Source organism: Euleptes europaea, chromosome 3 (genome assembly GCF_029931775.1).
Source record: "Euleptes europaea isolate rEulEur1 chromosome 3, rEulEur1.hap1, whole genome shotgun sequence".
NCBI classification, from domain to species: Eukaryota; Metazoa; Chordata; class Lepidosauria; order Squamata; family Sphaerodactylidae; genus Euleptes; species Euleptes europaea.
The window spans coordinates 92,030,874-92,045,854 of NC_079314.1; the positions used below are offsets into that span (position 1 = coordinate 92,030,874).

The 14,981-nt window shown below is 45.1% G+C and overlaps 1 protein-coding gene across 1 annotated transcript in view; it reads right to left on the reverse strand.

Annotated features, from left to right (window-relative positions):
* SH3BP1 (SH3 domain binding protein 1) overlaps positions 1 to 14,981 on the reverse strand; it is a 35,914-nt gene that overhangs the window by 14,768 nt on the left and 6,165 nt on the right. The window contains exons 2-9 of the mRNA XM_056847095.1: positions 12,562 to 12,604; positions 9,420 to 9,524; positions 8,364 to 8,440; positions 7,911 to 8,022; positions 3,491 to 3,567; positions 2,036 to 2,150; positions 840 to 908; positions 510 to 600 (exon numbers count right to left, since the gene is read on the reverse strand). Of these exons, the coding sequence (XP_056703073.1) occupies positions 510 to 600; positions 840 to 908; positions 2,036 to 2,150; positions 3,491 to 3,567; positions 7,911 to 8,022; positions 8,364 to 8,440; positions 9,420 to 9,524; positions 12,562 to 12,604 (689 nt within the window). The remainder of the gene's footprint in view (positions 1 to 509; positions 601 to 839; positions 909 to 2,035; positions 2,151 to 3,490; positions 3,568 to 7,910; positions 8,023 to 8,363; positions 8,441 to 9,419; positions 9,525 to 12,561; positions 12,605 to 14,981) is intronic.

The window sequence follows — 14,981 nt, forward strand, 5'->3', positions numbered from 1 at the left end:
GTATGGAAAACCCATTCTTCTTCCTCCACACTCATTGCCGGTGTCTGGTGCTTCGGGGCTGACTCAAGAACCTTTTCATCTCTTTGCAACCCACAAGTCAGGCCTGCTATGACATGCATTTGTTCCTTTTTCTTAAAATACAGCAAATGATGATTACAAAAACATCAACACCCATCCTGTAAATACCCAGAAAGCATTTCTGTTAAGCATGTCCTGCCCAGTACGGGTGGTTTAGTTGGATCCAGTCCCAGCTGACCCCGACACACATTGGGAAGCTGTAAATCCTGACTTTCCATCATATAACACACACACAGCAACTATCAAAGGCCCTCAAGGGTAGACATGGATGAAGGCCCCAAGAAAACAACAAGAACCTGACTGCAGCTAACGTAATGCACATGTAATCCATTCTATTCATACCCTCAAAGCCCCAGCTGACACAACAGGAACCCACCCACGTTTTGACCCATCTTTGACACAACATACCAAAAAGATAATTTGGCTTGTACCTGGCTGACTATGAGTCTCTTTCAGTTCTGCTAAGGTAGCATCCAGAGATTCCAAGGACTTCCTGTGATAGTCCGCTTGGATTTCCAGCAACTGTCATGTACAGAACATAAATACACAGTTTGTATTGTGACTGTGGTTATTTTTCTGCAAGCCCAAAACAGTGAAGCAGCCAGAGGTGCTTCAATAGATGGTTGTGATGGATATTTTGCAGACCAAAGCAGCTGCTGTGTGAAAGGCTACAGCTTTAAGGAAAGACACTGACAAGACAAAACGATGGCACACAGAAGGGTGCAGCGAAGGACAGAACAGGGACAGGGAAGGTGGCTTACTTTGATAAAGTACTTAGCATAGCTGTCCTCTTTGGTGGAAAAGTGGTATAGGTCTGCCATGTACTCATCCTGTTAAGACAAGATGTGGTGAGCATCATTTCTTGTTCCCTTCATATAATGCTGAACACAGAAATACCCCATTCCCTCTTGCTATTAACTGCATTCCAGCCCCTTGCAATGTCCCTGTTACAGCTTCCCCACCCCATCAAGTCACAGCTGACTTATGGTGACCCCATAGGGTTTTCAAGGCAAGAGACATTCAGAGATGGTTTGACATTGCCTGCCTCCGCGTCACACCCCTGGTATTCCTTGGAGGTCTCCCATCCAAATACTTGCCAGGGTCGAGGCTGATAGTGTGTCTGGCCCAAGGTCACCCAGCAAGTTTCCATGGCAGAGTGGGGATTTGAACCTGGGTTTCCCAGATCTGACACCTTAACCACTTCACCATGCTGGCTCAACAGCATATTTCGGTAGCAGTTAATTTCCAGATACAAGAGCAACACGTATCCCTGTATGTTTGGGGCATGTATGTGCTAAAAAGGAACTTAGAGAGTGTGAATACACATCCTGCAACCACATGGTAGGGATAAGAGTGTCAGACTAGGAGCCAGCATACCCAGGTTCGCACCCCTACTCTACCATGGCAGCTGACAGTGCTTAGCTCTGCCATTTGGAAAGCAAACTCCACTCGCTTCTTGCATTGGCTGTGGGCAGAGCATCCACCTCAGTGAGCCAGATTAAGGGAGGGTGTTTTTTTTAAATCCAGCTCATCCAGGAAAATATGGGAGCAACACAAGTGGTCTGTGCACTGGGCACAATTTCATGTGGATACTCCCAAATTCAGTGGAGGCTTCTCACAGTCCACTTGGGGCAAAATTCCTGTCTGAAAGCAGCTGTTGTCCCAGTAATCAACTGCCCTGGTAAGACAGGTCTGTGCTATTATCCACATATTGCTGACTGATGGACTGAAGCTGTGAGACAATGGCTTGCCAAAGGTCACACAGTGAGTCTACAGCTGAGATGGCTTGAACCAGGTGCCTCCTGAATCACAGCATGCTGTCTTAACCGTGATGCTGTGCCAAGTCCAAAAATCGTTTTATGTTTTTCATCTAAATGTATTTTACCTTTCCAGAATTGGGAAGGGACATTTTTTAAAAACTTTATTCCCAAACAGCAGAATCTCAGTTTGCACCCACCTTACTCTGTTCAACCCTCCTTTTCATCTCCTCCTCCTCCTCCTTCAGGTTCTCCAGTTTGATTGCAGCGGCATCATTGTAGCTATTACTGGAGTTTTTGGCCACTTGGTTCAGACTTCAGGTTTCCAAAGAAGAGCCAGAGAGGTGGATGGCATTCCAAAAATTAGCAAGCAACATGTTTAGAAAAGAAACAAAGATTGAATACATGTTAGCAATCACCAGGCTTTCTTAACAACTTTTCAGTCATCACACTGTGTGCGTGTCTGAGCCGTTATGGCTGGCACACCATAACTCATGTTGCTCCCCCATGCAAGCAAGCTACATCTTGCTATGTTTGCATGTTAAATGGGCAACCCAAGCACAAACTATTCTAATTAAGGATGCCACGAATGTTGTGGCAAACGCATTCAATAGCTGAACATGCTGCGTTTGACTGTGGTGATCAGACTCAAGTCCATCTCCAGGTCTGTTCAGTTTGGCCTGAGAGACTTGAACACTGGCTGAACATGTTTGCGTTGGGTTTTGCAAAACTGGGTGTGCGTGTGTGAAAATGCTGCCGATTCCAACAGATCTTATCTGGAAAGATGTCCGAGTCAGAAGTCATTTGACCAGGCTGGGTGACTTGCAGTGCCATCCTGAGCAGAGTTCTGCCCTTTGACTTCAATGGACTTAGAAGGGTGTAACTCTGTTTACGATGGCACTCAGTAGTCTCCATGCACTAGAAGGGAACATGGTTTGGCCAGTAGCTTTCTTCTCAGTTAGTGAGGAACAGTAGTCGCTTACTCCCCACTGACACACACAGAAGTTAACGTGTGAATAAATTTATCCTGATTGAAAAGATCCAGGAAAACACACCAGATCAGAACCTTTGTGCATGTATGTTTTCAGACAGGCAGGAAGTGAAAATAAGTAGTAATACAGGACATTGCGTGCAGTGGAGTGCACTCCGATAGAAACTGTTACTAGGCATACACAAGGGAAGCTGCCATTAGAGGCGTATTTATACAGATCCCAGTTCAGTTTCCATGTTGATTTAGCACTTATAGGGTGATTCTTCCCCCCCCCCCTCTCTGTGTTTGGCTGAGCAATTAATAGAGCCTTCCCTTCCTGGCTCTCTCTAGGTTTGCCTCTTTTACAGCTACAATGACTCAGACACGGCCACATGCTTCATCAGTTAGCAAAACCATCTGCCTCACAGCCTACGATCACCTGTACATATTGTTACTCAGCATTTCACTGCCTTGAATGGCAGATACTGTCTACAGTGGCACTGATGCACCAATGACAAAGGCACCCCGGATCCTAGCTGAGCAGGGGCTGCAGTTCGAGGATTCTATCCCATTTCTGCTCTCAGGCAGAGAGTTCCTCCACCCATCACCTCTGGTAGGACTCACGGATGTCCATCCCATCCCATCCCATCCCCCCTCCATTCTCCTCACAGCCCTCACTCAGTACCGGCTCTTGATGGTGTTCTGATCCAGAATATGTTTCTGAAGGTTCTTTTTGTGTTTCAGGATGACAGGCAGCTCCTCCTGGGAGAAATTGGGACGGGGGAAGTTAGTCATTGCAGCTTCTGCTCATTTGTTAGGAAAAGTCTGTGTACTTGTTGTTATATATACATATAACAGAGTCGGAAAAGCAGAGGAGGGAGAGGAGGACAGGGACCCCTCAGAACAGCAAGCTGAGAAGAGGGAAAACAGAAGTAGTGAGGGGGAGGGAGAGAAATGAAGACTACCTCACTCATTGGAATATCTGGCGTAAAGATATTCCTGCATTTAGCAGAATGCCTTAAGCTTAGCGGCAGCAGAAGCTACACGTGCGTGTATGTGTGAAAACAAAGGAGCAGTCGTTTGCTCTAATCAAACTAAAGTACATTTATTGGTTGAAATACACTTCGGATAGGAAAGGACAAACGAGGGTTCTCTATCCTAGTCTATCTTGCTATTTCTCTAGGTGTAAAGGGGCATCTGCCTTCCACTCCATCTTGGGGTGGGAAGGCCTGGGCGCAGAGAGCGCCCGGCTCCTAGGTCTTGCTTCGATGATGGGCCAAAGGGAAGAGAGAGGGAAGAGGATATTGTCCCTGACAATATAGCTCTAAACATCAAAGGGCAGGAAATGAGGGTGAGGTGTGACCACAGATACCTCCTGAGTCCTTTCTATCTATCTGACTCTCTGTGGTCAAACCCCCCCCTCTTAATGTGTAGGCAAGTGACACCGTTAGGAAGGGCAGATTTTCCAACACCCCCTCTCGGTGTAACTTGACTCACTCTATCAAGTTGGTTCGAATTCTTCTGCCATTCTGGCGAGGTAGGAGAATCTCAGCGGGGGCACACCTCTGTTCGTGCGTTCAGATCTCCTCATCACAGGCTCCGTGTTCTCCTCTTGTTCACCAAGCACCTCTGGTTCAGAAGCCCCCTCTGGATGGAGACCTGTGGCCTCTTCCCCTTCTGCGCTCACCACAGGCTTCTCAGTCTCCTCTGCTTCTTCTTTGGGGCAGGTGCCACCAGGGTATTTGAGTTCGCCGCTCACTTCAACCTTTGCCCCCTCTGAAGCTGGTTGGGCTCGACTCTCGTCAAAGTAGACTGTTTTACTAACAGAAATTCTCTTAGTGGTCGGGTCTATTATTCTGTAGCCCTTGTCTTCAGCTGAATAGCCAACAAAAATTCCCTCATGAGTGGTGTAATCTAGTTTACTGTATTTCTCTCTTGGAATATAGGCATAGGCCTTGCTTCCAAAAACACGTAGATGCTGTATGGAGGGTTTGTGTCCGTGCCATAACTCGTAAGGAGTTCTCCCTGTTGCCCTTGCATGTAATCTATTTTTGGTGTATGCAGCTGCCATGATAGCCTCCCCCCAGTAGCTGTGTGGGAGACGTGAGTCTCTGAGCATGTACCTTACCATCTCAACTAGTGCCCGGTTGCACCTCTCTGCAGCACTGTTCTGAGATGAATTATATGGTGCTGTCATCTGATGCTGAATGCCTTCATCCTTCAGGAACTGTCGTATTGTCTTAGAGATGTATTCTCCATCTGAACCCGAGCGAAGAACTTGTAATTTCCGTCCAAACTTTTTCTGCACCATGGCTGCATACTCTCTCAGTTTCTCAAAGACCTGTGATTTCTCAGAAAGCAAATACACAACAATATAATGTGAATAATCATCCATCAGGGCAAGAAAACATTTGAAATTACCCAGTGTTGGTGGCAGATCATTACATAGTTCGCAATGAATGAGTTGAAGCGGAGCTGTGGTCTTCCTTTCATCATCCTTTGGAACAGGCCTGTTCACTGCTTTGGACCTGATGCAACAAACACAGTTAGTTTCAGAATCACAGTCTGTAAAAACAAAATCTTGGGTTAGATTTCCCTTTGCCATTTCCTTGATCGTTTGAAGATCGGCATGGCCAAAACGCCTATGCCACAAGGTTAAACACTCTGTCTTCCCACAGCATTTTTCCGAATTAACTTCATCTTGGTGAATATCGTCGTACACTTCATGCGATTGATCCTCTTGGCTTTTGTCTGAAAATGCATCTTCTTCCTCTTGAACAATTGGCAACCTATTGCGTTGTTCAGTAATCATACAAGGTTTCCCACCCAATGAAATTGTACATCTGGTTCCCTTTCCATGAAATTCGTAACCTTCTTTAGCAAGCTTACTCCAAGAAATTACATTACGTGAAAAATCAGGTATATATAAAACATCTTTCAGTGGAAATTCACATATCTCACCATCTTGCAGCCGACAAGCCAAAAAAATATCCCCTCTTTGCCGTGCAATGACCTTTTCTCCATTGCCTGTAATGACCTCTTGTGGGAAAACATATTCTAGTGTGGTAAAGAGACCTCTTCGGTTACAAATGTTCACAGTTGAACCAGAATCAAGGATAAAATGAGGGGTCTGAGACGGCGCTTCCCAAATCGAGTAGTTAAAATGTCTGGCCCTTCCATCATATTTTCGTTCATAAAAGTCCTTGCGGTGGCCCTCTGACCCTGAATCATGTTTGTTGGGACAGTCTGACACCTTGTGGCCTTTCTCGGAACAGCCAAAACAAACAATAGTTGAAATTCTTGATCCCATCTGAGGGGAGGGGCTCCTTGCTCTCGCGCCAAAACGGCTCCTTTCAAACTGACCGTTTCCCGCTCTGCTTAGCCCCTCCCTTCGTCCCTCGTGACTCAAGTCTTTGTTCTGCAGTTTGGGGGAAGGGGGCCTTTGTGCAACATGGTGGTCCCTCACTGTAAGTTTGTAAGCAACTTCTTCGGACAAAGACTGGTCGTTCCACATTCCTTTTCTCACAATTTCCATAGTAACTTCATGACATGCCTCCTTAAAAGTCAAATCAGGCTTACGTTCTAGTTGCCCAACAAGTGGAATGCACCATTCTGGCAAGCTTATAAACAAGGTACATAATTTCTCTGTTTCAGTAACAGGCATCCCTGCTAACTCTATTTGCGCAAGAAGCTCCTTCAATTGGTAAATATGCTCTCTAATATTCTGTCCATCTCTGTACTTTAAAGAGCTCAATTTTCTTCTCATGGCTAGGAAGTAGGGCCAACCCTTCTTGGTAAACATCCCATCAATGATAGTCATCATTTCTTTAGCTGTCTGTGCATTACGCAATTCACAAAGAATGGAGTCGGTAATGTTCGTCAGAATAAGGTCTTGCGCTTTTCCATCCCCCCTCAGCCAATCGTTGCTAGGGTTATTGGGTGGATCTTCGCTGAGATATTTACTTAAACTCTCAGATTTCATGGCAACTTCTATCCTTTTTTTTCACGAATTATAATTTTCATCACTCAAAAGTTCAATTCTGTGGCGGTCATCTTTCTGCCGAGCCATCGTAGCAGGCTGCAGTAAACACGCACACACAAAAATCAATTCGAGCACCTCCTCCCCTCGGGGCTTTTTGAGCTCACCTTCCTTTTTCTTCAAAGAGACGCTCTCCTTCCTGCAGCTGTAGGGAAGCGATTGGATTCCACCAGTCTTTCGTTGAGACGGCCGGAACGCGAATCTGTAACCCTTCGTAGTCAGGAAGATCTCTCAGCAGCAAATCTCTTTCGGAAAGGTGGCTGTTCAGGATCGGTCACCCAGTTCTCTTTGGGAATTCTGGGCTTTGAAAAATTCTGGGCCACCATAACCTGTTGGAATATCTGGCGTAAAGATATTCCTGCATTTAGCAGAATGCCTTAAGCTTAGCGGCAGCAGAAGCTACACGTGCGTGTATGTGTGAAAACAAAGGAGCAGTCGTTTGCTCTAATCAAACTAAAGTACATTTATTGGTTGAAATACACTTCGGATAGGAAAGGACAAACGAGGGTTCTCTATCCTAGTCTATCTTGCTATTTCTCTAGGTGTAAAGGGGCATCTGCCTTCCACTCCATCTTGGGGTGGGAAGGCCTGGGCGCAGAGAGCGCCCGGCTCCTAGGTCTTGCTTCGATGATGGGCCAAAGGGAAGAGAGAGGGAAGAGGATATTGTCCCTGACAATATAGCTCTAAACATCAAAGGGCAGGAAATGAGGGTGAGGTGTGACCACAGATACCTCCTGAGTCCTTTCTATCTATCTGACTCTCTGTGGTCAAACCCCCCCCTCTTAATGTGTAGGCAAGTGACACCGTTAGGAAGGGCAGATTTTCCAACACTTTTTGTGTTTCAGGATGACAGGCAGCTCCTCCTGGGAGAAATTGGGACGGGGGAAGTTAGTCATTGCAGCTTCTGCTCATTTGTTAGGAAAAGTCTGTGTACTTGTTGTTATATATACATATAACAGAGTCGGAAAAGCAGAGGAGGGAGAGGAGGACAGGGACCCCTCAGAACAGCAAGCTGAGAAGAGGGAAAACAGAAGTAGTGAGGGGGAGGGAGAGAAATGAAGACTACCTCACTCAGTTTATTCAGAGGCTGTAGGACTTCTCGTTCCAGAGCCATTTCATACTCTGCTAAGATCTTGGCTAGCATGCCTTCAATGAAGCAGCTCATTTCTAAAGCTTTCCTGTAAGCAAAGGAGGAAGAAAAAGACAATTAGTGTCCATAACCAGAACTTGTTTCTCTCTGGCTCACACAAGCAAAGAAACCCTCTTGTACTCATAGTGCCCCTGCTTAATGGCAACATTTCCCCAAGATCAACGTTTCCGGCAACCAACTTCTTGGAAATACAATATACATTTTTACGAGTTCTATCATCCTGTAAAGGATGATGCTTGGCTTGGAATGCAATGGGGATTTTTCCAAACCAAAAAGAGGGCAGAGATGGCAACCCTTACTAAGGCTCAAAACCAGCTCCCTAGAGTGCACGTTACGTTCTAGTCCATGAAATGTCATAGATATTCTTACCCAAGGCTGGAATCAGTGTCTAGTTCTTTGAAGCTCTCAGCCATGGTAACCGACAGTGACATCAAAGACAACTTTTTCTGCAAAGAATTGGAAAATGAGAAGAGACAATGAACAGACAAGATGAATCCCCAACTTTTTCCTGCAAGAAAATTAAGCACAGCACTCTGAACCAGCATCTGTCAACGCCTTTGATCATAAAAGGTGGTAACAATCAGTAAAAATTAGCAATAGAAGACAGGAAAGAGTCGGGTTTTATGGCATTATACCCCACTGAGGTCTCTCCCCTCCCCAAACCCCACCCTTCCCAGGCTCCATCCCCCAAATCTACAGGAATTCCCCAACCTGGAGTTGACAATTCTTATGTAAATTCAGCACAATGTCAGCAATGAAAAAGGGTTGTGGAAATGAAGGAGGAGAGCACGTTTGCAGAAAGGGACAGCATGAGACTCCAGTACAGACAAACTGCGGGAAGGTATGTACCTCTTTAACAGAGATACAGGCTTACACCTGAGAAAATCCTGAAGTGAAGAGTAAAACAGAAAAGTATGTAACAAAACAACAGCAGCAGCAGTAGCAGATTGCACAAAATCCACCAGTTTGGATATAGCCATAGAGATAGGGTTGCCAGCTCCATGTTGGGAAATATCTCGAGATTTTAGAGGTGGAGCCTGAAGAGGGCGGGGTGAGGGGAGGGACTTCCAGGTGAACTGATCTCTGTCACCTGGAGATCCGTTGTAATACCATGAGATCTGCAGCTACCACCTGGAGGTTGGCAACCCTACATAAAGATCACTATATGCTCCATTTTTTGGCCAGTCCCTGGACCAGATGGTACCCCTTTGCCCAATTAGAAAAATCTTGCAGTGCTTTGAATGGAATCTGCAAGAGTTTTTAAAACTAAAGACCCAGGACTCAAGAGAGCTGGCCCCTCACTACCTCTTCATCGTCTTGGAAATTTCTCCATCTTCCAGACCAGATTAAAAATAAATAACATGAGGAAGGGGTAAGGGAGAGCTTGCACTGCAAGACTGGGGGTGGGGAGACAAAAGTGCTTACCACACGTTTTTCCACATCAGCCCCATATGGGCCCTGGAGGCATGCCACAAGCCTCTTGTGTACATTATGTGCTGCACGTTTTGCAGGTTCGACTCTCTGTTCAATCTTGAAAACAGGAGGCAAAAGAAATTGGTTAATGGAAAGAAACAGAACCTAGGCTATACGCATTGATCCCTGTTGACATCCAGGAACTTTTTCTTTGCCAAGAATTCCCATGGAAGGCAGCATACAGGGATCTGGCTTGGCCTGCTCATATTTCAAGAGATCCCACGCTGAATGGAGAGTAGAATTTGGATTTCTGAAAGTCACATTCTTTGAACAATCTCCCTGACCCTCAAGGATATGGATACAAGTTTGAAAACAAGTAGATGCAGACCACAGCCTGATTCCTATCATGATTACAAGTGTATGATCTCTATCACATTTATAAGGTTGCCCTTATTCATTAAAAAATATAGTGGCATAATCCACTCTACATAGGGTTTCCAGGTCCCTCTTCGCCACCGGCGGGAGATTTTTGGGGCAGAGCCTGAGGAGGGCGGGGTTTGAGGAGGGGAGGGACTTCAATGCCATAGAGTTCAATTGCCAAAGTGGCCATTTTTCTCCAGGTGATCTGATCTCTATTGGCTGGAGATCAGTTGTATTGGCAGTTGGCAACCGTAACTCTACATACAGACACAATAATTGAGAACGTGCTCAAATCAGGCCCCTTCCTTCACAGAAATGAAAGAAGTCCAAGTGTGCAAGAGAACCACGTTCTCAGATCTGTAGATCAAGGGTGAGTGTCTGCCATGAACCCCAGTAGGATTAAGAACCACATGGGATTAAAAAGGAAGCCCCCACCATGCCCCTTGCTGCCCATGCATCTTTTCTGCTTCTCAGTTCCCATCCCTATCCTCCTACAACGTTCTGTGCAAGAAAATATTCTAAATTCTGCAAACTCCTAAATGCTATGTACAGATTAAGTACAGCCTCTTGGGCGAACTAGCTACCAGTCCAAGGAATGGGATAATGGTGTTCTAGCATGCATTACCACACATATGAAACGGCGGACTCCCTTGGCTGGCTTTTCCTTTCATCTGCCTGCCCTGGGTCCAGAAGCAGGCAGCAGCACAAGGCTGGAAAGACAGATACAAATATAGGTCTGACTCATGGCAATAGCTATAGTCCATGTGGCCCTTTCTGCTCTAGGGATGCCAGGTCCCTCTTTGCCACAGGCGGGAGGTTTTTGGGGCGGAGCCTGAGGAGGGTGGGGTTTGGGGAGGGGAGGGACTTCAATGCCATAGAGTCCAATTGCCAAAGTGGCCATTTTCTCCAGGGGAACTGATCTCTATCGGCTAGAGATCAGTTGTAATAGCAGGAGATCCCCAGCTAGTACCTGGAGGTTGGCAACCCTATTCTGCTCCCATCCTGGTGCATGATATGAACTCCTGTTATTCCGAGAGCTACGTGTGACATCCCATGTCACAGGTTGGGCAGCCACAGATTAAAGCATTTAAAAAACCAATAAAATGCATGAAAATATTTTATTTTGCACATATTTCTTCTATGCTTTTCATCCATGAATATTAGTAGCCAGTTTTATCTCACCAGCTCAGAGGGAGGCAATAGTACCATAGAAGAACAGATTTTGTGGTGCAGAATGTAGGGAGGTTTTTCTTTGGTTTGAGGGAGGGGGTGTAACCATGAATTGTGAATCAGTACCATAGTGTTTCTGTTCTTAGCTTTGCAATAATAGATGTATGGTTTGATTAGCACTCGAGATCCCCACCCAGTATAATAAGCACCTATCATTTTACGATTCATGGGCTCATCCTAGAACAACAGTGTCACTTTAACATATTTATTGAAGTATACATTTTTATGGACTACTTCCTCAGAGGAAAGGACTTTTGTCAAAAAAAATCTTATATCTCAATAAATCTTCCAAAGTGCCACAAGTCTCTCCGCTAGTTTGTTCAATACTTTTGCACATAGAAGTGTTTTTTTTATTGTGAGAAAAGCCACACAAGTGACTGGAAAAGTGGGTCTAGCTTCAGGTATCCATGCTTGTTTATCCTTTTTGTTTTGCCATACCGCTACCTTTTTCTACTTGGATCTGCAGATCACGCATCCGCATATTAGGGTCGCCTGGTACTAGACCTATTTTGTAGTAATTCTACTTTGCCTTGTGTACAGTTGGGAGCTAATCGATTATGCTTTTTGACAGGATATTGTTTTCACCTGGCCTTTATTTGTAACATCTCTCCATCCCCCCCAGTTGTCTGTAGCTTTTAGTTTAAATACTTCTGCCTACAGGATGAACTAAGGAGCCCCGTGGTGCAGAGTGTTAAGCTGCAGTACTGCAGTCCAAGCTCTGCTCACGACCTGAGTTCGATCCCGACGGAAGTTGGTTTCAGGTAGCCGGCTCAAGGTTGACTCAGCCTTCCGTCCTTCCGAGGTCAGTCAAATGAGTACCCAGCTTGCTGGGGGTAAAGGGAAGGCAACTGGCAAACCACCCCGTAAACAAAGTCTGCCTAGAAAATGTCGGGATGTGACGTCACCACATGGATCAAGAATGACCAGGTGCTTGCACAGGGGACCTTTACCTTTACCTTAAATGATGAACTATATCCATGCATCTGATGAAGTGGACTCTGACTCACAAAAGCTTATGCAGGAATACATTTTGTCAGTTTTTAAAGAGACACTGCACTCCTTAAAAAAAAAAGCTTTGCCAACAGACTAACATGGTTACATATGCATGTACGTAAGTGCCATCAAGCAACAGACTGATGGCAACCCCAGCAAGGGGCTGGCAAGGCAAGTGAGAAGCACAGGAGGTTTGCCATTGCCTTCCTCTGCTGTGGGTCTCCCGTCCAAGTACTGACCCTGGTTAGCTTGCAAGATCTTGTAAGATTGGGCTATACCTGTCACCTTCCCTCAGGTTACCCATCTAGAATTACAGGTCTCTCTTGTTTTCTTTCTGCAATAGATAGGCACAGCTATCTCTGTGGATGCTGCATGATTTTAGAGAGTGGGCAAATCCACCCGAAGGCTGTCCTGTGATTCATAGAAGGAAAATGTATGACGCACAAGGACGCTCTCTCCACGCCTGCAGGTACAGGTAAACCCATGTTTACAGTTCAGACCCACACCTCACCTGTAACATGTCTTCAGTCAAGTATTCAGCTGTTTCCAGGGCTCTAGGGAACAGAGAGCAAAAAACTTAGTCAAAATCTTCCAGACTTAGGGTATCTTCCTTTCTTGATGTTAAATTAATAAGCCCCAATGAACCAAAATATGCCTAACAAAACCCTCTGGCAACATTTGTGTGTATGGGAAAGAAATCTGGATGGGGAAGGATTATGCAAAATGTTAGCACTCAGACAGAATCAGGAATCCCAGGTCACTGTTAAGCTTTCTGGGGCTGGAAAGGGCCTGTCTTGAATTCCAATTCAACATCCCTTTGAAATTCCATTACAGGTGCTAATATCTTGCATAGCTCATTCCTTACAGTTGGATAATTACCTTTAACTATGTATCTGTAACTCCTTATTATATCTGTTCATCTCATTTCACCATGCACTAGGTCGAACAACAGTTGGGAGTATTTCATACTCATGGTAAATTAAGCGTATCGGACCCTGTTCTGAACTGGCTTCTCTTTGTAACATCCTCCCCACTTTACTGTTGTGTGCATAAATCAATCTGATGGACTTATGCACTGATGCATCTGATAAAACAAGCTGCGACTATGCTGGATTTTTTTTTAATCTTTAAGGTGCCACTCTACTCTTGTTTTATTTTGTTATTTGCACTGTTTATTAATCACTTGAATATTTCTCTGAAGAAGTCAAGGCAGTGTTTGTGTGTGGGGGCATGTGCATGGAAGGTTTTATCCCATTTTATTCTGACAACAACCCTAAGAGGGAAAGAGAGCAACTGGCTAAAGGTCATCCGTTGAGCATGGTAGCCAAGCAAGCTTCTGAACCCAGCTTATCCCTTTCTGAGTCCAATGATCTATCCACTACACATCTGTTTAGTATGTACACATTTGTTTTACTAGTACATTTGTTTAGTCCTAGTATTATCTGTGATGTAGAATGGTATTGTGTAGCCCAATCTCATCAGATCTCAGAAGCTAAGTAGGACTGGTACTTGGATGGGAGACCACCAAGGAAGACTCTGTAGAGGAAGGCAACTGCAAATCATCTCTACTTCTCTCTTGCCTTGAAAGCCCCTTGCTGGGGTCGCCATAAGTCAGTTGCAACTTGACAGCAGGTACGTATGTATCTGTTACCCTATCCTGGCCCAAGGTCAGCCTGTATCCTTTATGGCTGAGTTGGAATGGGAACCCTGGTCTGCTCAGTTCTAGTATGACATTTTCTCCAGGGGAATTGATCTCTAATGGCTGGCGATCAGTTGTAATAGCAGGAGATCTCCAGCTACCACCTGGAGGTTGGCAACCCTACAGAACAAGCCAAAATTCCTCTCACAGTCACCCCAAAAATATAAGCACTTTTGCTTCCCCAGCCTCCCCCACCCCCATAAACTACATCTGTCTCCTACCCTATCTATAGCCTTTATGGGGAGCTTTTTCTGTATACATCCTGCCTTTTGGCCTCCTGAAGGCAGCTAAGTCAAGGTGGGGCCTGGAGTTCTGCTGGAATTTCAACTTGGACTTTGGACTACATAAATCATTTTTCCCTGGAGGAAATGCTGGCTTCAAAGGGCAGACTCTATGGTATCACATCTCCACTGAGCTCCCTCCCCGCCCCAAACTCTGCCCTCCCCAGGCATTGCCCCCAAGTGTCCAGCAATGGTGCGACCCAGAGTTGGCAACCCTAACTACACCTCATTCTGCCAGGTAAGCCCTAAGAATTTTGGAGTGTGCATTTGAAAGAATGTTTGTGGCCCCTTTTCCTCCAATTTGCTGCAGCTCGCAATTTATTTAAATGTTCATATCCCCGCTGTCTCCATAAAACTTGGCGGAGGCAGCTTTCAATGTTCCATAAAACTCACTATAAACTCATCGAATGTATAAAATGAAAACATAATAACTGTCCATAGGTACAAAGACCATAAAAGCAGCTGCGTCATCTTAAAATCCAATAAGAAATCAGAAGGCATGAAAGCAAATAGGAGATACCAGATAAAAAATTCACAGTATGGGGCAATTACATAAACGCTTCAGTAAACAAAAGGGTTTTCTTCTGGTGCCTGAAGGAGCACAAATTTGGTGCCAGGCAACTATCTGTGGGGAAGGAATTTCAAAATCTTTGTGCCACGACTTATCTCTGATGTTGACCCACCTCACTTTCTGACAGTGTGAGAACATAGTACAGGGCCTCTGAAAATTATCTTAACCAACTGATAAGTCCATATGGAAAAGATGAAGCTGTTTGACACATCTGTATATTTATTTATTTAATTTATTTACTTTATAGTCTGCCTTTCTCTCCTGGACTCAAGGCGGGTTCAACAGAGTGAGTCAGTAAGACCAACAAGATGGGACAGTCATTCAACAATGAAATAGGATTTCAACCAGAAACCAATCAGAAATCTAAAAGCAGAACTGAA